Source organism: Genypterus blacodes, unplaced genomic scaffold (assembly GCF_046128005.1).
Source record: "Genypterus blacodes isolate CSIRO-AG114 ecotype Tasmania unplaced genomic scaffold, CSIRO-AGI_Gbla_v1 ptg000011l_1, whole genome shotgun sequence".
In the NCBI taxonomy this organism is placed as follows: domain Eukaryota; kingdom Metazoa; phylum Chordata; class Actinopteri; order Ophidiiformes; family Ophidiidae; genus Genypterus; species Genypterus blacodes.
Window position 1 is genome coordinate 695,230 of NW_027466825.1, and position 24,664 is coordinate 719,893.

The window sequence follows — 24,664 nt, forward strand, 5'->3', positions numbered from 1 at the left end:
TCTCTGTTGTGTTCAAAACTATAAAATGGTGGAGATTTGGATTGTTTACAAGGTTCTACTTGTATGACAGGTGAAGGGAGTGGCTCAGTGGGTAGTGCTTCCGCTTGGGAACCAGAGGGTGCCGAGGTGCCCCTGAACAAGGCACCGAACCCTCAATTGCTCCCCCCTCTGCGAAGGGTGGTAATGTAATGTAAGTCGCTTTGGATAAAAGCGTCTGCCAAAATGATCGTAATGTAATGACTTTTGTCTATGTAATGTAATGACAATACATAGTCCTGTCAAGACCTGTCCTGAGCGCGTGAACGCCTCCCCGCCTGCGCGCTCCCGAGGCGAAGCTTCATGACCCAGGAGGGCGCGGCTGACACTGCGGCTCAGAGGCACAGCAGCGAGCGGTACAGCGACTCGCCAGGTAAGGACTCGACACAGGCGGGGGAAACACACACACACACTTTGGGAGCTTCCACGGAGAGAAAACGACGCATAAGTTCGCATTTGAATTTGTTTCAGCACAATCATACGTAGAGAGGGAATGTTGGACAGCAGCGTGTTTGTTGGTGTCAGTGCGTTACTAAGGCGGGACCTGATCCGAACGTCTCTCTTTTTTGTTTTTAATCTCTAAACACATTTGTATATCATGATCCCGATCCTTAACTGACTCTTGACTCTGAACTGTTGCTTTTTCAAGTGAAACATTGTTTTCTAAGTCACATGTGGTGAAAATAAAGTATTAACTCGTAAAGCTCAGTGTAAAATCGCTTGCTGAAGTTCATTTGGAGGGAGAATAAAGTAATTAAAATGGAACCGAACTCACACACTTCAGCTTGTGCATGTTGGTCGCTGCTGGTTGAACTGGCTTAGCAGGGAATGCAGTCAAACCTCTCGGTTATACATCACAAACTTCCCAGCACGCAAGTGGCGCTGAATCCGAAACTATTGTATCAAGTCAATAACAACAACAACAACAACAACAACAACAGCTGACAGTAAGAAGGCTAATCTGGTGCCTGATGACACAATAAATATGAACACAATAGAGTATTAAAGCTTCCAAAGGAGATTCCGGAAATGTCAGAATAACTGAAAGTAGCTTCTGAGCACTCCGCGCCTTTCATCTACAGCTGGAAATGACTGGAATTATCTATGAAGCATGCAAATCCAGACTGTTGACAGAGGGTGGTAGCAGAGAGAGATGAAGTCCTTATTGGTGAAAGTCCAAATGTTCTAATTCTATTCTCTTAAGCATGTTAGAAGGACTTTTTATTGCTCTATGTTGAAATGAAATAACAGAAACCATTACTTTATACACAGCTATGACACAATAAAGGCTCCTGCTGCTTTCAGGTAACTTGTGTTTCATGGAATTTGTTGTTATTAAACCTTATGTAACAAGATATGATTGTCTAATAGTTCAAATGCCGTGTATGAGGCGTCTGTCAGGTGTGTGAGGAAGTACTGGATTTAGTTTGTGACAGAAAATCACTCCTCTCACACAAACACAAGTTGTCAACCCTTCAGGCCAGTTTGTCTGCATATTTAACCAGGCCCCTTTTGTCTTTTTTGAATTGCACAAAAAACCCTCTTTTGTCTGAGCGTTTGTGGCAAAGGTCACTGTCTTCGCAGATTCTTCGTATTCCGCTCAGATTCTGCATAACAAACTGAAGGAAATTCTCTTCCTTGGCCCTCTTAGGTTCCAATCTTCATTGTGGATCATGTCAAACAACGCGCTCATCCAACGCATCCGCAACCCGCCTCAACCTCCGACGCCCATACTAGGTGAGAGATGGAGTGATGGCCGACACATAGTGGACACTTTCTTTCTTGTTTGCACATGGAAAGCAATGATGTGTGTTTTCCCTCAGCATGTTCCAAGGTGTTCCTCTGCGTCATGCCCATTGCCCAGATAGCAATCGGTAAGTGACAGATGCATTTATAATTAAGTAATCTGACATAGTTGCTTTGTTGGTAGCGTTTGTCTTGTCATTTTATCCCCGCTCGGTCCATCAGGTGTTAAATACCTGGATGAGTGTCCCAGGCAGCACTACATCCCCATCTACCTGATCGTGGTGGGAGTCTTCGGCCTGCTGCTGGCTGTCCTCTCCTGTCTCCCCTGTGCTAAGGAGAGCATAGACGGCGCCAGAAACCCCCTCAGCCAGTTTTGCACTGTCTGGAACTCTTTGTCTTCTACCTTTCTCTTCTGCTGGTTCATCACCGGTGAGTTTAAGGGATTTTAGGAGTAGAATAGCGGCATACAAATGCTGCGAGGAGTCGTGAGGGTGAGGGTGAACCTAAATCTTTGGAGATGATAGGTTAGATGTCAGTGATTGAGGATGGTTGTGAAGACTTTGTGGTGGAGAAGCATCAGGTTCAGAAGGACAGATGCAGCCGCTGTTCAAAACTGCAGCGCCTCACCTCCTGACATGCAGACATTGTGGTCAGTGGAGCATATTTGGACAAGATAACATGCAAAACAATAAGACTGCTGCCTTGACTGAACCACACACCTGCACATCCAGTATAACTACATGGTGACATGTAGTTATACATAGTTATGTAGTGACATCTTATCTCAGTGCCTCTGGGCCTTCATGTTCCAGCACAAGACACAATGCTTTAAATGTTAATCTCACTCAATGGAGTATCATACTGGTAATTAGATCAGCAAAGTAATGAGAACATTTCTTTCATTGTCATTTGCCGATTGCGTTTGAGATCATGTGTTCAGATCAGATTATCACTGGTTTCTAAGCAGCACTTAGACCTTTGACCTTGTTTACGTTGCTGCGCTACCATCATTTATAATTCCCTCCTTCATCTCCAGGTAACGTGTGGATCTACTCTATTTACGAACCCAACTACAACAAAACCACCACAGCAGTCGATCCGTACTGCAACAAGACGCTCTACCTGTTCGCCTTCTGGACCACCACCTTAGTCTACATCCTCCTGTGCGTGTTCCTGTTCACAGGCTGCTGCGTCCTCTGCTGCTTCTTGTTATGTGGCCGGGCCGACCCCGACGACAATATCTAAACCACAGGACGGGACGGGACGGGACGGGACGGGACGGGACGGGACGGGACGGGACGGGACGGGACGGGACAGGACTTTGAGTTTCACTTTGCTTACAGATGGCTGATTTCAGTGATCAACACACACCCGATCAGAGAGAAAGGGGAGGAGGTTTGGGCCTCTGGGGCCTCCATGGAACCCACAATCTTGTGCATCTGAATAATCTACCATTAGATGCTCCAGGTTGATGCACCAGTGAAGCAGTAACACCACATTTGGCCTGTTTCACAATGGACTTGATCTTGATTAGATGGATAAAATATCTCCTTTTATATTTAAAGGAGTGGATTTAATGTAGTGTGCACTTCTTGTAGATTGCTTACCTCAGAACTGATGTGCGTGTGTGTGTGTGCTTATGTGATTATCTGCTGTTTCCTGTCACAACATATCTTTTACACCAAATACCGAATTAGATTACAAAAGTATTTACCATGAATCATTAAATTTACAACAAATGTAATGTTTGTTTGTTTGTTATTTGTGCGCTGTTAACTGGTAATTGTGTGAGAAAGAACGTTTAATGGGTTGGACCAAAAATGAAAAAAATTAAAAAATTGGAATGAAGACTTATGTCGTTATATAACTGCTGCACCGGAAAAGGAAATGAAGTCGCCTCTATGCTCAATTAGCTTTCAAAAAGGACATAGAATATAACCGTGACATCAAAAACTGTAAATCGAGGCGTAATGTAGTGTTCAGATTTTCTAATGACGTAAAGAGTCCCGCTATGAAGAGGTTCGAAATCCACACGCAATGATAAATAAACAGTAGTACCATTTACTCGCCACTAGATGTCGCCCTCGCTTCTGTGTCGTTTAGTGTTTCCTGTGTTTCAATAGGAGGTTTAAACTTGTGCCATTGTGTCTGATGTATTGTGTTATATAATTTGTCCTACAGTTTCCTGTTATTGTTCTTCACATTAGTTTTATAGTTTCACGTGATATCAACCTCATGACCTCAAACAGCATCACACAGTTTATTGGTATGCATATTTATATCATAGAAATATTATAATTTACACAGGAAAATATAAAATATAATACTTGTGTGTTTCTCAGTACTTAATTGAAATGCCAATTTTTTTTCAACAGCAGTTTTTATTATGTGAAAAAAACAAACATGTTTGGATATTAATTATAGTATTTTCAGGTTTTGTATACAGTTACAAGTTCTCAGAGATATAGGCTGTGTGTGTGTGTGTGTGTCGGAGCTGTGATGTCAGCAGGTTTTGCGTGAGAGGTTGGCCAGTGCTTTGGCGTGGATGGGCTTGTAGAGGAGAGAGAAGCTGGAGGGACTGAGGAGACCGTTGCCCTGCGCGTCCACGTTTCCCATCAACACATAGTTCCATCCTGCACAAGAGACACAAACCCATCAGCAGATACAAACAAAGAAAACCCTGTCGATATCTGTGTATGTGTGTGTGTGTGTGTGTTTGGATCCATGTACCTTTGATGAGCCCGGGACATCTCTTGCAGGTGGAGGACAAGGTGACAGACATGGCAGGGCCTGATTTGCTGATGTTGAGACGTCCTGTCTTGTAGGCCTTGATGAGAGACACCTCAACCGTCGCAGATCCCCGCGTCCCGGACGTCACCGATGTCACCTTACCCGTAATCACTGATAGGGTGAGACGAGGGGAGGGACAGACTGATGAAGAAAACTGCAGAGGAAGCGGAAGAGATGTGGACACTTGCTGCGTTTCCATCACTCACCAAAGTCCTGGGGACAGAAGCTGGACTGGAGGGTTCCTGTCCTCTTACAGGCCTGCGTGCACAGAGGGTTCAGTGGTAACGCTGTGGAAAAGACATACACAAGATAACAAACCCATAACCTTCTGTAACATCCCTAAAACGTGCACTTGTCCCACTGAAATCAGCTTGTCTCACTCACGTTTCTTGCTCACAGCGGATTTCCTCGTCACCGTCTTGCCTAGTCCAGGTTTAGGCGTCGCTTTAGGCTTCAGTTTAGGCTTGGCTGTTGGTTTGACTCGACTCCTCAGAGTGGGCTTCACTGGTTTGACTCCAAGTCTAACCCATGGCTTACGCGTGGGTTTAGGCTTGACACTTGGTCTGCCTGCTGGCTTAGGCTTAGTTTTGGGTGTAGGTTTAACTCCAGGCTTAAGTCCAGGTTTGGGCGTGGGCTTCTTCACAGGTGCTTTAGGTGCGGGTTTAGCCGGTTTGGGCTTGGCACTGGGTTTAACTGCGGGTTTAGTGGTTGGTTTCCGTGGTGGAGGTCTAAACGGGACCTTGACCACCGGCTTCTTGGTGGGTTTAGGCTTGACCCCCGGCTTACGTTTGGGGGCTGGTTTGGTGGCTTTGGTTGGCTTTGGTTTCTGCAGAGTGGAGTCTGTGTGAGGTCGGTAGATAAATTCCCCCCCGGCAGTGGGTGTCCGGGAGCCGCGGGGCACGCTGTTGTAGAGGGCCATGAAGCCATTTGAGGTCACACTGAGGTCGGAGACGAACTGGACCAGGAGCTGGTTCCCATTGGTCACTATAGTTCTACGAAAGAAAGAAAGAACAGAACTCTGTAGGTCCAGAATTCAGAAAAACAATCTTTGCCGTTGCTATTTTCAGTGTGAAGTCTCACCCTGGAGGTCTGTCGCCGCAGTATTTCCCAATCCGCCGCGAGTCGTCACGCTCTCCGCCGTTGAACAGCGCCACGTAGTCATAGCGACAGTACGTGTCCGGCTCCAAATCCAGCTTCTCAAACTTCACCTCGATCACCTGGAGAAGACGTGAAAGCATTTACGCAAACTGTGACATTTATGACAGAGTTATGAATGATGGGAGCTGTTGAATCTGTTTATTTCACAACCGGGCTTGGATGAATCCAGTCGAGTGCAGCCACAGGAGGAGGAGGAGGAGGAGGAGGAGGAGGAAGAGGACGAGGGTCAGACAAATACAGTAGACCATTGACTCTCTCGCTCTCTCTCTCTCTCTCTCTCTCTCTCTCTCGCCCTCTCGCCCTCTCTCTCTCTCTCTCTCTCTCTCTCTCTCTCTCTCTCTCTCTCTCTCACTCTCTCTCGTCCTCGCTTCCTTCCCTCTCTCCTTGCGCTCGGTCTCTTGGCACACACAGACACACCCCGGTTCTCTCAATGAACTCTTTCATTTGGGACGTCATAAGGCCGATGTCAGGTAACACACACACACACACACACACACACACACACACACACACACACACAAGCTCACACACTGCAGCCAGAACATTTCCTGCTGATGGCCCCTCGGCTACCATTTTCTTTCTTTTTTCTCGTCCAGCAACAACACACCTGATTCAACAACACCTGGTCGCACTAATTAACAACATCACAAAGACTTAATGTTGCGTATCTGAAGGATGACGCCGTCTTCATCATGCCTGAAAACTAAGCATCTTCATCTGTGGTCATTGTGATCATGTATGGATCGTTAAAATGGTGTCAAATAAAAGGAGCACTGTGATTTGCTGACATTGCTTGGCTCAACAGAGATGTGCCAGGAACAGCTGATGCCTGCTGGGTAATTAGAGTTGGGCCAGTTTGGGGTCTTGACTGAGCCCTGTTCTTTGGTCAGCCTTCCTCCGCAGAACTGGTTCTCTACAGGGAAGAAGAGCAGGTAGAAGAGAAAGAGGAGAGGGTGAGCGTGACAGCAGAGAAGATTTGTTTCATGATGTATACGTCTGTGTACGTCCAGGTCCGTTACCTTCCACGTGTGGCTTCCCCGCGCTGAAAGAAGCCAGAAAGCCTCGTCCTCCCGTGCTGTCATCCGACACCATCTCCAGCATCATGGTGTTGGAGGTGGAGATGAGCGCACCGGGCCGGAACGTGCCGCAGAAACGACCCAGCTTCTGCACCAAGCGGGAGTGTCCGTTGTAAACGTCCAGGTAATCGTAGCGACAGGTGGGGTCGGCCTCCATGTCGAAGAGGCGGAATGAGAGCATGACCACATGACCCTCTGGGACCTGCAAGTGTGTGTGTGTGTGTAGGGGGCAGACAGCGATGCTTTGAAAGGATTCTGTTGAGGTGCAGTGTAAATTGTGCAGAGAGTTATGAATGTGACTCACGGTGATGTGCCAGATGCATTTACTATTTGGTTTGTATTGACTGGGGAAGCCTTCACTGGCCACGATGCCCGAATCTGTGACCAGGTGACCGCCACAGTTGAAGATGGGCCTGAGAGAGAGAGAGAGAGAGAGAGAGAGAGAGAGAGAAAGAGAGAGAGAGAGAGAGAGAGAGAGAGAGATTCATCAGCATCTCTCATCCTCCTCAAAAGGCTGCACAGAGAGCCATGCAACTTACTTATGGAACTACTGAGAGCGCTGGGGCAGAACCCCTACACACACACACATACACATACACATATACACACACACATACACATATACACATACACACACTTTCACATACGCACTGAAAACCGCGGTGGCACAGTCTGTCTCTGTTCTCTGGGCCCGGGGAGGTTCCCAATGAACTCTCCTAGTTTGTGCCAGTAAGACTGTCAGTATATACGGGCCTTCTACACATACACACACACACACACAAACACACACACGCACAGACACCACAAGAAAGTTGTCACTAAATGCAACACATACTTTACTTTGGCAGACTCTTTATTCTACTTTTGCACCAGTGCTTCCAAAAACACTCACATATGTGCTCGAGCAACACACACACGCACACACTCAGACACACACACCCGCCATTTAAAACACAGATAAACACACGGATCAAAGCACAGAGCGGCCTTAACTGTGATTTTACTACACTTGCCATCCCCCAGAGTGGTTAATTTAGATGTTTGCTGCTCTGGCATCATCACTGTGTTTCCCCTGTTTGCCTTCAAAGTGAAACTCTGAGTCTGCGGCTTCATTAAGGTTGCAGGTTTGCATCTTTTGGTGGCGAAGGCATTTCCACTTTCCACTCTACAGCAGATACACGTTATTCTGAGTTACTAGAACTTCCACCGCCTTCTGTCACGTTCTCCTGCGGTGCTGCGAGGACACAGCACCGCCAAAATACCCTAGCGGTGGAGTCCCTCCCTTCTGACCCTGTGGAGCTGCACGGCACCACAGGCATTTGTTTGTCTCCCGTGTTCACTTTACACACTGTGGGTAGCAGAAGCTCAAGCAACGGCGTCCACACCGAGTTTAGCGTGAGTCGCAACACAATTCTGAAGCCTCAAAATTTAATATACAACATCCTTCCCCACAAAATTGGAGATACATAAAAGTTTTTCCTCCCCTACCCTGTCAGGTAAAAATCCTGTATCTCCAATTTTGTGTATTTTAATGTCAAAATAAGACAAAATCCATGGCAGCTAGATGATGAATAAAGTGGAGTAAATGCTACAAAATGGAGTGGAAGTAGAGAGTAGCACAAAAATGGAAATGCTCAAGTGCAAGTACCTCAAAATTGTACTTCAACATGCTTGTACAATGTATCCTTTCTGCTTTCCATTGCTGTCAGTTATACTCATTCATATGTCTGTGTTTGTAGGAAGCCAACCACATTTGACCTCACATAACAGCTAACCTGTTATTTGTACTGCACTTTCTGTAATCAGAATACTGCAACAGAGAGGAAAACTAAACAGACGTGGGTTTGAACACAGCATGCCACATGTGCACGTCGAGGATACACAAGTCTGATTTACTGGTGTGTATATGAAGATAGTATTTGAAATGTGAATCTGTCATTCACACACGCTCGCATAGTGTGAACGTACCTGGTATAGTTGGTCTGACTCTGAGCTTCACTCTGTCCCAGCATCAGAGTGACGAGGACGCACACACTCCACGCACACACCGTGCCCTCCATCCTGCTGTCCTCCAAGGTCCGAGAAAGAAGGAGGGATGGAAGGAAGGATAGAAAGCAAGAGGGAGGGAAGAGATGGAGGGAGAGGGAGAGGCCGGGGCTGGGGCGTGGAGAGAGGGAGGGAGGAAGAGGAGGACATGTGGAAGTGATGGGTAAAGAGGTAGGTGTGATGTGGAGGAAGAGGGCCAAAAGAGATGAATGTAGTAGAGTGAGTATATGAGAGCGTATAGGGTGCTTGTGTACTGTACCAGCTGTTTTTGTTATGCAGGTAAAGTCATGGGATACATGGGAAATGTATGTTCCTGCAGGCGTGCCAACACACAGAGTGCCAGTGTTGTGTGTGTATAATGACCACTTCACTACGCCGCCACCTACAGGCTTGGCATTTGTTAATTAAAAGCCACACATGCCTGCACACACACGCACAATTTACTCTGGTCTGGAGCCAGTCTGGGCTATTAGCAACTTTAAATTCTTTTAAGTAGTATTAGTAGTGAGTTTGAAGGCAGCAACCGTTTGAATTTCACTGCTGAAGTCTACAGCTAAATATATTCTGTAGACCTGGCACGGAAAAGCCCATCATTATTGTAAAAATGACCTCTTGGTTGGGTTCGAAGCATTTAACAGAACTGCTGCATCCAAGGATTCCAGCTAGTTTATTATTATTAACGTCATACTTTTAGGCTAAAATCAGCCCTGCACATTATAATCAGCACAGTCGTCATCTTTTTTTAATCACAATGTCCAGTGAAGTCAGTCCTGTGTTTGTCTGAGTCTGATGCCTTTTGTCTTTTTTAAGCTTTTAACCACTCTGGCCAGAAACCACAGTGAGTTGAAGGAGACCGTGTCCGCCCTGTTCCTTCCTCTCACTTCCAGTTCATTCCGGACACAGGCGGAGCTGAGCATTGCACAACTGTGAGAGCAATGCGATGAGTTAATCTAGGCAATTGAGTCAAAAAGAACGATGTATCATCATTGAAGTCATTTTATTGGCTTTTTTTCATACAAAGAATTTCACAAAAATATAAAGAAACAGTCACAGACACCACTGACGCCATAAAGCACAGGATATCACATGACTGGAACAGTGACGCAGAGAGGAGGAGAGGGAGGGGGACCACAGAAAAGGTAGAAAACATCCTCCCAATGCCGCCTTTGACCAAAGGAGCAAGCCGACGACGTTACGGCTCCTCATTGTTCTGGCAGTTTGGAAATACTGTCTTTCAGTTTGACATCAGAGTTAACTGTCTTCTCACTTTGTGTCCACAAGAGTCAGTAATGCACATCCTGATGCCTGGCCAGAGAGTAACCGTCCATGTCCAAGTCAGCCTCCATGGGGAGGGGCGGGACGGTCACTCAAGTAGAGCCGCAGCAGAGACGGCGTCATGAGACGCCATCTTGTTTGAGAGATCTGAAATCTTACCGTTTCCGCCTTCGCTTCTTTGATTTCAACATCTGTACATTTACGCTCCTCTCTCTATTTACAATGTGTGAAAGTACAAAAATAAACAGTGTTTTTACAAAATAAAGTGAACTTCTTTCTTTTTGTACATTTTGTCTACTGAGTGGATGGACCAACAACCAAAGTCCCAGAGCAGAGGAACTCCCTTCTGTTCTGGAGTGAACCCTCAGCAGGAGAGATGAAGCCCCTCCATCCGCCAAGGTGCCATTTTAAAAACACATTCCACGTCTTCACTTTAGTCCTCTTTGATTATCTCATATATCCTGAAATAAATATCTCATGGTTGAGAGATAATTCACTGTACATCGAGAGCTCGCTTCCTGTGCTTCCCAAGGCATTTCATAGTTGGCGGAGCAACATGCCGGCTGTTCAGTCGTCTCGGTCGGTGCTCCTGGTGTCCTTGCCTGACCCCAAGAACAATCAGCTGTGGACAGCAGTTGCTTCAATCAACTGAAAATGTTCCTCAATGTTCCGGCATAGCCCATCTGAACAGATTACAGCGTATGTAAACGTATTATGGGCATAGGTAGACCTGGAACAAGAACATTTTCAGGCATAATGATCAATACTCTTCTTTATCTCAGGCCTCAGACTTAGTGACTCATGTCAGACTCAGAGGGCTCAGCTGTCTTCTCTTCCACAGCCTGCAGAGTCACTCTTTGTTCCTCTGTTGGCATTTCTTGGTTGTCCTCTTGTGTTGTAGTCACTCTCTCTTCTGCCTCTTCTTCTTCATCTTCTTCCTCTGGATGTGTGCCGTCCATGGCTGCATCTGACTGATGTTTTGTGGCCTTGCTGGCGCTGCCCTCCTCTGTGGCCTTCAGTACATGGCAGAGCTCCATCTCATGGATCTCCACATCAAATGGAGCAGCTGGAGGTGCAGCAGTGGGAACCTTGCAGCCTGTGCAGCCCTGGAAGCCAAAACAAACCATGATTAGACTTGATGCTTTTGAAGTAATGACAGTATCATTTATAAATTGTACTCTGAACCCTTCAGAGGGTTCAGTGGCGTGTGGGGAAGTGTACATACAGAGATGTTGATGGCCCGTGGAAGGCGTCCTGTGCGGACCCAGGGGTGCACCTGGCTCAGCTCCCGCTTTTGCTCCTCTGTGAAGCGTGGCTGATGTTTCTGCATGCTCCTCAGCGCCTCACGGTCCTCACGCAGCACAGCCTCCATATCCCTGTCATACAGGCACAGGGATGTTAGAGCACTGTAAGCCTGTAGTGTTTACCTACACCCAGAGGGCAGAGCTGATCCAGCTCTCACTCTCAAACTGTGCTGAGATTCTTTAAGTTCCTCTTACCTGACAGGCAGCTGGTAGGTCATCATGACCTTGTTGTCAGTGTTGGCCATCAGGAGCCAAATGGGGTCTTGGAGGACACACTTAATAAACTGCTCTTCACCCCCATCTCCTCCAGCACTGCTGCTGCCCCCTGGTGGCTGTTTGCGGGAGTGGTCGTTCTCTGATGAGTCAATACTACCAAAGTACTTGCTGGTGTGGCTGCTTTGGCTGCTCCCTGAAGAGATAAACATGTGAAAGGTAAGTTCTGTGTCATTTTCAATGCAAAGACAGTTTTCCATATTGTATAATCAAATACACATTCATGTTTAGTGTACTGACTTGTGCCACTGGTGCCAGAGGAGCTGCAACCGTTGGACCCGGAGCCAGAGCCTGAGGACCTCGTGCCTGAGGACCCTGAGCCAGAGGCAGCTGACCCGGTGCCTGAACGGGAGTCCTCCTGTAACAGCAGGTCCAGCAGGTCACTGGAAGTGGACATGGCATCTTGGTTGGACTCATTGGTTTCACCCTAAAAGTGCAAAAACAGCAATTTATTAATTTGTCCATGAAGCTGATATTCTAAAAGCATTCAAATCTTGACTGGATGTCTGTGTATTTACATTCTCGTTCTCCTTGGAGGCATCAGCAGAGCTTCTCTGATTGGCTGAGCTCTGTCCGCCAGCTGCACCGCCCTGAGCGGATGGCGTGGCTTGCTGCGACGCTGCCAGGGCCGTAGCAACTTCTAACCGGTTACTGGGTGATTCCTCCAGTTGCAACAAGTTGAGAGGGGATGAGCATCTTGACTGGAAAAGGGGTGACTCAGCCCCCTCGCGCTCAGCAGGAGTCTGAGTGGACTGGGGGGTGCTGCTGCGGGACGGAGCTCGGGGGACTTGAATGGGCACCGGGTTGGAGACAAACGTGGGTACAGCGGCAGGAGGGGCTGCTGGGTAAGTAAAGTTGGGATTGTAGAAATGCCCAGGGGTGGCGGCCGGCTGAGCGATGGGCGCTCCCATCTGGGGGAACATGTAGTTGGGCAAAACGAGGGCCATCATGTGAGGCATCATCTGGCCCGGGGAGAATCGGGACAGGTCTGGGACAGGGATTGGCTGGGGGATGGGCGGGTAAACGGGGTAGATGGGGAGCATGCCGGGGGCGAAGGGAGCAGCGGGAATGCTGGCCTGAGAGTGTACAGACGGCCAGGATGAAGAATTTGTGGGGGGCCCGATGGGGATGTTGAGGGGCATGGGCAGTGTGGCGGTTGGGGGGGCTTGAAGGCTCCCATTTAGGCCCAAGGAGCTGTGCTGGTCAGAGGACTCCTGGTGCTTCAGCCTCTTACCTCCACGGCCACGTCTATGACCGATGCTGCCTGCAGCGGGGTAGTCACGAGAACAACGCACCCCTGGCAAAGAAAGCAAGACAGATTTTAGATTTGATATAATTTAGAACAAAGTGCTCAACAGTACTAATTTGGCAGGGTAAATTACCTCGGGACAGGGGGTTGGCAGAGGGCGTTTGGCAGCGCACAGTCGAAGACGCGGTCTGGTCGAACACGCGCAGTTTGCTCAGGTCCTTGAAGCGGTCGAGGAACGCCTGCTCTTCCTGCTGAGTGTGGGCGGACAGCACCTCCTTTGTCAGACCCAGCCGGCCTCCTCCTCCACTTCCGCACCTCCAGGTGTCCCTCTCCGGCTGAGTGGCGGGAGGGGGCAGAGCGGGAGGAGGGGGAGGCGGTGGAGGTGGAGGAGGGGGGGCGATGGCCATGTTACTCAGAGGGGTTAGGGCGCTGGTGGAAGGCATCGGGGTTGTGGCGAGAGGAGTTAGCATGGTGGAAGGATGAGCCAACGTAGTAGGAGTGGTAGGAGCGTCTTCCATGATGATGTCTGCGATGAAGAAAAGGAAATTATTACCGGAAGTGAAAGAGAGGAGGGGGAGGGGGAAAGGCATGAAAGAGACATGAAGAATGTACGAGGGGGGTGGGGGTGAGGGGGCGGTGACTACCTGAATCAGGAGGTTTCTTGTCTCCCACATGGACGATGGTGCTGCTGAAGCTGCACTGGGACGTTACGGAGGCCACACTCTCTGCCTTGCTGGCCAAGGTCAGAGGGGGCAGAGGGGCCGGCTCCCCGACCAGGCTCACTGAGGCACCTGCAGAGGAAACGACACAGATTGCATTAATATACCATCACATATTGTCCCCACCGATGAAATGAAATGATTTGCAATGACAGCAAAGTTTCCCTGTTTTCCAAGTCATTAAAAATAGCACTAATAAAGTACCTTTGGTGTTGCAGCTGGCCTCCTGCTGTTTGTCATCATCCGAAGTTGAGGTGCATGAGGAGCCACACTTCCTTTTAATTGTATTGGGAATATTGCAGCTGTCCAGATACCTGGGTAGAGTTAAACATTGAGACAGGGAGAGAAGTGAGAACAAGAAATACAAGACAGAGTATTTTCCTTCCTATGACACCACTCATGTTATAGCATTGAGTAACCAGTATTCTGAGGGTCTATCATCTGTCTGACTGTGGTTGTTCACATGTACGCTCACACACCTTATGATGCTGTCCAGACAGTTGATCTGCTGGTAGGAGTAGCCAGCAGGGGCCTCCTTCTGTACAAGCGGTGCAGGAATGAGGGCTTTGGGTGGTTTGGTCATGTCGGCTATCAGACCTCTAATCGGGTCACTGTTTATGGCTCTGAGGTTGCTTGCTGTGCCTGGAGGGAGGGATGAATGTTTAGGAGGGAGTTTCAGAGTGTATCGACTTCAAAATGTTATCAATGAGCAATTGTCCTTTTTTTCTTACCTCCGTTGGTTGGCTTTTTGGGTAGGGGCCGATTGCGGGACTCGATGAAAACCTGTTGTCCGCTAGTCTTCACCATGTGAACGTCTTTACATATCTGTTGGAAAGTCATCTGGAAGAACAACAACAACAGCATTAGATGCATTGTCACACTGGCATTCGGTTAACTTGGCAGGGCTGATGGTGCCAAAGCAGTGCGTGAAATTCCGACTCACTGGTTTGTGTACAGCGACGGCTGCAACCTCGTCCATGGTGGGGCTGTTGCTGTCACTGGAAGAGGCGGCAGAGGCGCTGAGGCGCTGATGGTGCGAGCGGCGAGAGCCTCGAGAGCCGCTGGAGCCCAGCGAGCTGTAACCCTGAGAGCTGTTGCTGTGCACCGGCTGCACCAGGAGGCGGTGGATCTTCTCGCTCAGCCGGACTACGTCGGGCGTGGTGACCCGACTCTCGCAGGCCTGAGGTGTGCTGAACACGTCCTCATTCAGTGGGCTCCTGGTAGAGAGGGAAATGGACTGAAAGTTAATGTTTGTAGTGTGTTTGCATTTGTTTGTGGCTATTTTAGAGCTCATGATAGCGTTTGCATTCCACGTATGCCAATAAACTTACGTCCTGACTTTGTGACGGCCTACGATAAACGCCACCTTCCTGCTCCAGGGATTGACAAAGGAGGACCAGCTGGTGTCGATGGTCACATATTCCCCATTGCGAGCACACATCCTCAGGGGTGTATACTCAAATGGCTGTCCTGCAAACTGAAAGACTGAAGGGAGACAATAATGCAAGTATTATATAAGATTACTATAGCATAATAATAATAACCATAACTTATATTGTGCTATATATAGCACAATATAAGTGCTATATATAGCACTACATAAGGGAACTAATACATGATTATTGAAGAAGTCGTCATATGTGCGGACAGAGAGAACAGATAGACTCACTCTTCTCGTGTATCGCCACCATCAAGGGACGGTCCTCAGGGTGAATGTAGAGCAGAATGGGCGCTCCCACTAAATCTTGGGGCAGATAGCCCAGCAACGGCACCGCCCTGCACACACATAAGGAAGACCAATTGATCAATTAAACTGCTATGACCAGAAGGCAACACAGCAGTAACCAAGGTATCGGATGATGGTTACTGACCTCTCATCAACCTCCTGGAAAAGACAGCTGGGAGTGTGGCTGGTGGTGAAGATCCTTTTGTCTGCGGGAATACGAGGAGCTAAAAGGCAGAGGAGACGAAAGAGGACTTGTAAATAACAAGAAGAGAGGCTGAGATGTATGATGGCATCACTGTAAATACTGTGATTCTTCTTTATCCAATGAGAACTCTGCCCAATGAAGTTTCAGACAATATTTTTGCTCAAAACAAAAGAGAAAGTCATCCCTCCATTCCCTGCTAATACACAACACAGAGGCAGTATAATGGCTCGTACCTTCATATCCTGAGTGAACCCTCTCAGCAATGAGCAGGCAGCACGGCTGTGGCTCAGCCAGGTCGGAATCTCTGATGGTGAGCTGGTAGGGTGTAAGACGGAAGGGGTAGTAGCGTATCGCACCACCCTGCGCCCGGTCAGCGCTGATTCGACAAAACATAGACTTCTCCTGGGTGCAATCGACCGGGGTAGAAGCTGGGGGAGGAAGGGTGAAAGAGTCAGTACAGACATTGAATACTGTACTGCAGATTACTACAATTCCTCTGTTTGGTCGCTGTATAGCCATGTATAATTTGTTATCATCCTGGTTGATCCCTGCTACACTCCCTCATTTCCCTCTGTTTCTGCTCACCGGAACCGATGCAGTTGGCCCAGGAGGGCAGACGGCAGGGCGCTGTGCTGCTGTAGAATGTGCTCACGTCCTGTGGGGCCAAGAGCTCGGAGAACATGGTCCCCTGGAGGTACTCGGGCTTACAGCGGAGCAGGGATGAGCCCTGTGGTGATACGTACACAACTTTCCCAGACAGGAATGACACCACCATGGAAAACGTATCCTGGAAAAAGCAGGAGGAGGACAGAGAGTGAACAATTGTAATCAACTGTAGTAATAAGAGGCATTGGTATAATGTTTACTTAAGTTCTACAAGGCTTCATCTTGATCTATTAGTAACTTACAGTGTTTTTGAGGGTGTATTCTGACGTGATGTTGTCCAGCTCCTCAATTGTGAAAGTAGACAAGTCCAGACTGCAGCCATGACACTCCTCCACACTCCACTGATGGTAATATTCCTGGTTAGCTGGAGACAGTAGCACATTCCTCGGTTAGGGTGTGGGTGCGGGAACAGACACCATTACATAATATGCAAAGTCAGTACAAGTACAAGAAGTGCCGCAGGCCAGGAGGCAATCGACAGATAGCATGAGGAAGCAAACACAGGCCCTGTACTAATAACAGATGCAGATTGTGAAATATAGCTCGAATGTTCCGATTGTGATACTGGGACAGAGATGGGGACAGATCTGATTATCAGATCTGTCCACAGTGTTTTCTATCCATCACAGTCTTTTCTATGTCAGTGTTTTGTCTATCACATCATCTCAGAAGGTCAAAGCTCATTTATCGCGCCGCAAAAATTGAGAACACGATCTTACCTCGGACTTGTCTGACGCAGTGGAGGGCGTATTTCAGCGCGTCTAGGGTGTTTGAGTGGCCTTTGCCCTTGCGCTCAGCTGGCACTCGCAGCTTCAGCTCCTTGATGGCCTTCATCAGCTCTTTCTGGGTCTGGACTCTGGCTGACTGGTCGCTGCTGCAGCCTGAAGTGGAGGGGGGATCACGCTCCGAGCTGGTCGACAACAGGCTGTATGCCAGGGAGCCGCCGGGCGGTGAGAGACTCTGGGAGTTGGAGCTGGAAATTGAAGGATAGTTTACAGTGAATACCCATTGCGGATTAAATTGCTGACTAGACTGCAGCACTGGTGCCGTACTTAAATGTGCTGCTGAATGTTCAGAATGTCTATATATACAGCACAACTTAAATATAGACATACATACAATACATCTTTGCTATATTAACTTTGATCCATTCCCTGGGTAAGCCCGACTTACCTCTTGTTGCTCATTGTGGTTGTCATCATGCCAGAGTCTTTGCCATTTGATGAGCCGTGGGAGCTGCGCGTCGACTGGCACCCACGTGACCCTTTGCCTCTGTTCATTCCGCCCTCGCTCTCCCGCTCCCCGGAGTCATTCCCACTGGAGAGGCCGTCCATGTCGTCAGAGTTGGTACCTCTCTGGCCGCCAGACGAGCCTCCCGACCCGGACCCGCCTCTGGGAGACGAGCAACATTCTCCTTGGCTGCCTTGCTCCTGGTTTGTGCCGTTAGAACTGGCCCCATCGTCGCCGTTCCCGCCGGGAGACCGCCCTTCTTCCTCTGTCTCCTTCTCGCCAGCCCTTGCCACTCGCCCTCGAGTGTTGCTGCTGGCCACTGATTTAGGGTTTTCATAACTCATACTAGAGTAGGATGAGGCTGGTGCAGCTTGATTAAAGGTATCAGCCATGGCGAAATCAGGAATAAAAAGACTTCCTTGATTTTAAGTGGGACTACTATGTCCATTCAGGTTAATCATAATTGTAAAGTGGTGGTTTAAAAGAACTAAGGAGAGAAATCCATAGCTTCTCCCATGAGACAAAGGTTCTTGGATGCAAACCCTTCCTTGAGGGCTTTTTTTAAATGAGCAAAGACAGTAAGTCAAGTTTAATTCAGTCTTTGAGAAAAGCGTGACTCATCAACGAAGATATGATACGATGTGAATGTCTCCTTGTGAACCACCCTTGGCTGAAGTGCTCCAACAGATGGCACGAGAGCTTGTGAGGGTGAGTGAGAACAGATATGGCAGGAGTGAAAAACACACTTCTCTCCTTGCCTCCTCTGAGATGCGTTGCTCTAGGTGCTAAAGGACATCTGAAATGACAAGAGATTGAGAGAGAACAGAAGAAATTGGTTATCATGTCACAATCCAGCCAACCGTTACCAAGGACAACTGCTGAAAATAAAAGAACACAACAAGACAAATCACTGGGCTTTTAAAAATTGTGAGGTTGCTTCTTAATTGTATCTAAAAATGTTAACCAGGCCACAACCTACGCAAGTAAGGGTTATATTTATTCCTTGGACGTAGGAGACACTCCGTAATCCTTTAAGCCCCACAGAGCCAATCAGAAGACGACATAGTCCAATTCTGAGTAGCCAATCCTTCCTACTTTATTCATTCAGATGCCCGACAACCACCAATCCTCAATGTCACGCTTGCCGTTCATGTTGTTCAGGCCTATCTGTGGCTCAGACGTACTTCAGCTTCTTCACCCGACGCAACAGGTCAAAACGGCTAACTGCATAGGTCAACGGCGCGCAATCAGCTGGAGACGTCTTATTTGGCTCCACAAGAGGATAGCCAATAACCCAGGCGACTGACCAAATAGAGCAACTTATACAAAGAGAACAGCTTGGAAACCAGGGGAATCAATCCTGGTGAATGACTGCAAGTAATAGTATTGATTGATTTCATGTGAATGCTGTGGGGATGCAAAGAAGAAGCGTTTTAAATGCTGACGGTCAGCATTATGTTTGGTCTGGATGGATGATGCACGCTTGCACATGTTGTGTTAGGCCTGTGCTGGGTGGGGTGGGGGGGGGAGAAGCAGTTAGGATCTGGAAATACAGGTGCGAGCAGGGCGTGAGTGGGCGTTAAGACAGACTGGCATCCATGCATACTTCCATGGGTGATGGCGACGACACGCGTTGGGTTGTGGTGGACAGTGCTCAGGCTACTTGTACACATCAACATGCCATCTTAGTTAAGCCATCGAGCCAAATTTGAGCTGTTAGAGGCGACATGCTTAGCTACAGTAGAACACACTGTACATGCCAAGGAGTACCCATCAAATGATTCAGCAAAACCAATCTCAGATTACATGATATGCTGTTTCTGTCCTGCTGACTTCTGGATACAACTACTAGATGTGACATTTAAAAATAAATCTTGTGTAGACTGGATAGTTAGAACTATGTTTTGGCTGTGATGAAGGCTAAACTTCGGCTCAACACAACAGAGATTAAGGTTGACTTTCTGGCCGCAGCACAACTGCTACACTAGCAGCTCCTTCTGATGGGAGGTGGGGGTGTTGATCCATTGCAGATGAAGTTGGGAGGTCTCTGCTCCTTTGGCAGGCAACAAATCTGCTAAGAGGGGAATCAGCACTCATCTGATATGAATACTTTACTTGTTAAACCCCAAACAATTTCACGCGAGGAGCAGGTGAGTTGTTAAAAATAGAGGACTGTGTAAAATTATATAGTGATACAGCAAGTTCTATATCTGTACCAAAACATCTGAAAGTAAGTGTGCTTGCCAGAATAAGCCCATTTCTTTACATTTAGATAGGACATTTAGAATACCATTTTATTGCCAGAAGTCTGGACTTGTAACAATGAACAAACATGTTCTGGTAGCAAGAGGAAATGGGAAATGAGCTGAACCAGGCGTCACATTACAACAACGGAATCCTTCAGAACACATTGCTCAGGCATGAGCGTGGTACAGCAACGTGCAGTGTGGCGCAGCATTACGCTGGACACACCTTGTCCCGACAACAATCACATTTTGCGCTCTTCCCACACACCTACATAGTAACACAAGGGCATCCATGTGAAACGCAATGGTAATGTGAAACTGCTATTCCCCTACCGCAGTGAAGATCCGCGGCAAACGAACGCTGGAAGGCGTGGCCTGCCTCCGTGCGTAAACATGTGTCAACATCCCGCTTGGACAAAATAAAAATGTTTTTCTTACAGCTCCATCAAATTATGCGCGTTATATTATTTATATCTATAAACATATATCTCATATCAATGGGCACTACAGATCATTGTGTCTTTGTCCCGTATCGCTGTAGAGTGGACGCACACTGCACGGAGTGTGATCGCCCAGCGGTACACAGCAGCTTGCCTGTGTATATTGCGCTGCACGTGTACACGGGTGTGCTTTCCGCAAGCCTTGCTGGCAGCCGATTGGCCGGCCCTCGGACCAATGAGAGAGGCCGGGTTAAAAAAAGGCGTGGTCCGCGCACGCCGTCCACCAGGCGCTGCACTGAGGTCCGCAGCAAAGAGGTTTGACTGTAACTTTGCATTGCGCTGGAGAGGCGCGCTAACTGATCCGCGATCAGCCCGAACGAAAGAATCAACGCTGTACATTATGTACAATCATGAGACAATGAGACACGCGCGGGTAAGAGTGAGAAAAGAACTTACTGCACCCAGCATGCCAGAACATCACGCTGAGAATAACAGTACACAAAGCTATTTATAGAACAACAGGCAACGCATCTACAACAGACAACGCATTTACATTTAAGTTTCACATGTCAAACTAAGTTATCAAAGATATGTGTTATGATCTCACACCAACATTGATATTTTGGAGTCACATAGATTCATACTACACATTCTCACACATTAAGCACAGGTGCAACTAATAACATTTATTAATGGGCTGCATTCCATTCACATTCCATTCTGACAAGGTGCACATTTATTGGGAGAAAAAAAGACCTTGCAGATTGTGAAATGTTGCTAAGCAGATATCAAGTGAAGGTCTGAGAGGATCTGATTCCAACGGAGACAGATCTGAGTGCTGTTTGGAATATACTGGGCATAAGTATGGACAAAGAAGAAAAAGAATATGTTGCAGAAATATTTTGACTTTTGGTTTCTACAAACCTGACATCTAATTTTGAGACTTTAAAGCTGTACAACAGGCACACACACTTGAAACACCACCAACTCAAGCATTCTTCGTGGGCCACCTGTGAGCCATTTCCTTCTGGGAAAACACTTTAAACTATTCATTCTCTTATTATCTTACTGCAGCTCTCGCCTTCACTTCTTAGCCTTGAGTGTTTTGTTTCCGCCATCTTCAGACAAGTGCGATTAGACATTAGTTTATGGTGACTGTGCGATTCAGCAGCAAACACCATCCTTCATGCACGACTCATGTGGGCAAAACACAAATGTAGATGTGCTTCTGTTCTACATCTTCCTGATCTACAAGTGTCGCTGGGAGCATTCTAAACCCACTGGCAGTGTTCCTGTCACTTCTCTGCAGGGGTCGTGTTGAGTCAGTCTGCCACTTACATGCAACCATTTTAGGTCTTGTTCACACAATCCTTGCAATCTGTCTATCACCCCAACTCTGCTTTAGGCCATGCAGAAAATCTGAACTGATTTTTTTTAATCCATTTTTTGCAAGACTCAGTCTTTTATTTTATGGCAGGTGTAAAATTGAGTCCACACATTGCTGCCTCTCCTAGAAAACGTGTTTTTTTTCTTGATTGAACAATACCAGACCAATTTACTGGAAACTACACTGTCCAGATCCTACATTTGCTCCACAGCTTTGTTTACTGCAAAAGGTGAGTTTTCCCCTCAAATACCAAACAGTGGGTCTGTCCTGCCTGCAGATACACTCAGTGCACAGCCTTGTGAATCAGAGATGATACAGAGTGTACATATAGATGCAAGCTTGGTCCTTGATGATTGCCAATGGCTGAGGGAATAAGTGCCCACTTGGAGTGGTCAGCTGATCATGCACTGGGAGCTGATTTCTAAGTACGTGGTGTGCACAAGGCTGTGTGTCGTGACACAGTGTATCGGTGCAGCATTTTCAGAGAATGTGTGCGCAACAATGCCGATGCCACAATCCCCTGACACGAGCCATTTGCAACAACTGTGCTACCAGAGATCGCAATGAGAGTGCAGAAATAGAAAGCAAATCTATCCACCGAAAAAGTGAAGAGTGAAAGATTGGAACAGCTTTCCCCAATGATGCTCGTTCCGCGACATTTGTAATAACACATTTTAATACATTAAACAGCTCAATCAATCAGTGCACACTTTTATTTACTTGAGCTATGAAAATCTCCAATCAGGACGCGATGATAACAAACAGTCACCTTTGACTGACAGTAGGCGGCGGTAAGGTGACTAACTGGAACAACAAACTATCGAAACACAATTTGCACAGAAAGAACATCGTTCACGTGTTGCCGATGCCAAGTACAACGGGACAGTTGGAGACACCGAGTACAATGCCTGCTAATCCACTGCACAAAGTCACAAATTACAACTCGGGTTATTAGAGGTGCCAGTTTACAAACAGACAACTAAAATCATGGATAGCTGGTTTACAAAAGCTGAAATGTTCGCCAGTTTTGGCGTTTAAGTTACAAAAATGTAAACAGTAAAACAAACTATCGATTTCACGTGCAAATGGTGAGACTTACGACTTCCTATCGATGTATGTCATGACATCATTTTACATTTTAGTATATTTTGCAACCAATGTTAGCATGAGTAGCTAACTACTAGCTACCATATGAACGACCCCACAAAGCAGCCAGGCTTACCTTAGAAATGCTTCACGGTGACAGGAAAGATCTTCCTATTCCAAGATGAATCGTTCGAATGCTCAATCACACCGTGGACACTCCTGTAGAATCGAGTCTATCCTCACACGTCTCTGTTTCGCCTCTATTGTAACTCGGACATTTCGGATCACCTCCCCAACAGTAGTTTACACGCACTGTCACACGTGCAAGCCAGCAGTCTAGCAAATACTTTTGAAACACTGCCTCTGATTGGTTGTGAATAAGCAAGTAGTACCGCCCACCTCCACTTCGAAGCGATTTGATTGGGCGAGAGGCGGAGAAAAACTGCACGGGGCTGCGACGATCACGTTGCAAGGTGACTGCTCCTCGGCTCAGCTCAAAACAGTCTTGGAACACGGGGAGGGGGGCGGAGCCTCGGCCCGCCTGTGTTGCCTCCACCCTGCCGTAATAACCACAATAGGATCGCGAAAACATTTCATCCTCATCACGTAGAACCTACTGAAGGGGTATAGGGTCTTTTCTCGTCACTGTTGTTAAACTATCATATTGGTAAGGTAATAAAACATAACTTGTAATTTGTGTTGTCTGTTTTAGATGTCTCAATTAAAACTAAAACAGGCAAAACAAAGGTTAAAGTGCAAAGCTTTCAAAGTAACTGTACCTCTTGTAAATTCAGGATAATAATCACTTATTTGCTATTATCAACGTGGATGTGGAGAGAAGTAAAGGGTTTGTAACCTTTTTTATTCCACTTGCTCATTGCCCAGACATTTATTAGTGATGGAAAAAATATTCTATTCAATAAAGGTTTGGCAGGGAATGAACCCTTTCAAACAACTTTGACCAGAGTGTTTAGTCTCTGAATAAATCAAGAATAAATATTCCTCCTCTGTCCTTCTTTTTCTTATTCCCCCCTCATTCCAGCCGTAAATAGCCGTCCACCAGATCACTCGCATCTCATCTGGAAATGAAAGAATAAGTGTTGTTTGGGTTGGGTTGTTTTTTGGTGCGCTCCAGCGTCATATTTACGGCAGCGGCGAGGCTCCGGCATGTAGTCAACGTGCTCCAGAGACAGTGATGTCACTTTGTCCTCTTCGCCTACTTCACAGGCACGTGGCTGGTGGGGTGGTCGGCGAGCGGCTGTAAACACAGCAGATGTAGGACAGGAGGGAGGGGACAGGCTGGGCGGGGGCGGGGCGATGAGCACGTCTCCTCCTGATGTCCTAGAAGGCACAGTTTAAGTTATTAAGTTATTACACGATGACACACACACACTAAAGTGTTCCAACAGGGCCTGTCTGCACGTTGTCTCCATAGCATGGATTCAATCAATATAAATCGAGTTGTTTTGGTCGTTATGCTTAGACAAAATAAGAACTTCAAAACAAAACTACAGGCGTTTAGTCCTCTAATGAACATTTTAGTTTATATATAAATTATGATATATTTAAAATATGAAAACATATCAAACAACCCTCAATGTACCTGTTTGTGAAATGATCTGTGACTCCATGTTGAGTCACATGGTTTGTCACATTGCAGTGCTTCATGTCTGCACTGCACCCGTCCATAGTTAAGTGCAGCTTTCGAAATGTGGAGTAAATGAATAAATTGCCCTTCATGCATGTTAACTGTAAATTCATTCTTCACATTATTAAATACTTTCAGTGTATTGTGCAATATATTGAACGTTGCAAAGCTTTGTTTTTGTAGTTTTGTTTGTTTTTGGCAATAGATATTTCAAATTGCTCAAGGTTGTCTTTTTCATGTATTTTGATGTATTTTGACAATCCACAACTGGATTTTCCAAGCTTGTCTGGAGGGGTGAGATAATGATACTGTAAATTCCTCTCTCTCTTCACACTATCATGACTGGCTCAAATAGGTG

The 24,664-nt window shown here is 47.0% G+C and overlaps 3 protein-coding genes across 4 annotated transcripts; 1 reads left to right on the forward strand and 2 right to left on the reverse strand.

Moving 5' to 3' along the window:
* The first annotated feature begins 341 nt into the window (after nt 1–341).
* Nucleotides 342–3,526, forward strand: LOC143009618 (transmembrane protein 272). Of its 2 annotated transcripts, none has more exons than XM_076161671.1 (5): nt 342–409; nt 1,688–1,773; nt 1,860–1,910; nt 2,005–2,211; nt 2,819–3,526. In XM_076161671.1, exons 2-5 carry the CDS (start codon nt 1,710–1,712, stop codon nt 3,025–3,027), a joined length of 531 nt encoding a protein of 176 aa, XP_076017786.1. In that variant the 5' UTR covers nt 342–409; nt 1,688–1,709; the 3' UTR covers nt 3,028–3,526. The 2 variants fall into 2 exon arrangements, with proteins under 2 accessions (XP_076017786.1, XP_076017794.1); XM_076161679.1 differs by lacking the exon at nt 342–409 and adding an exon at nt 1,238–1,341.
* A 497-nt stretch (nt 3,527–4,023) lies between these two features.
* On the reverse strand, nt 4,024–8,915 carry pcolceb (procollagen C-endopeptidase enhancer b). The gene is made up of 9 exons (XM_076159357.1): nt 8,775–8,915; nt 7,111–7,219; nt 6,750–7,008; nt 6,519–6,643; nt 5,653–5,789; nt 4,957–5,564; nt 4,779–4,859; nt 4,513–4,683; nt 4,024–4,415 (listed from the first exon to the last, which is right to left on the reverse strand). The coding sequence occupies exons 1-9, from the start codon at nt 8,864–8,866 to the stop codon at nt 4,285–4,287; spliced, it is 1,713 nt and encodes a 570-aa protein (XP_076015472.1). The 5' UTR covers nt 8,867–8,915; the 3' UTR covers nt 4,024–4,284.
* A 959-nt stretch (nt 8,916–9,874) lies between these two features.
* Nucleotides 9,875–22,989, reverse strand: per1b (period circadian clock 1b). Its single transcript, XM_076159950.1, has 20 exons — nt 22,795–22,989; nt 17,443–18,295; nt 16,989–17,242; nt 16,512–16,633; nt 16,189–16,390; nt 15,837–16,031; nt 15,544–15,622; nt 15,342–15,448; nt 15,004–15,157; nt 14,616–14,889; nt 14,404–14,512; nt 14,152–14,314; nt 13,877–13,986; nt 13,598–13,744; nt 13,087–13,479; nt 12,223–13,001; nt 11,945–12,131; nt 11,627–11,840; nt 11,353–11,503; nt 9,875–11,233 (listed from the first exon to the last, which is right to left on the reverse strand). Exons 2-20 carry the CDS (start codon nt 17,889–17,891, stop codon nt 10,919–10,921), a joined length of 4,404 nt encoding a protein of 1,467 aa, XP_076016065.1. The 5' UTR covers nt 17,892–18,295; nt 22,795–22,989; the 3' UTR covers nt 9,875–10,918.
* Between the last annotated feature and the right edge of the window lie 1,675 nt (nt 22,990–24,664).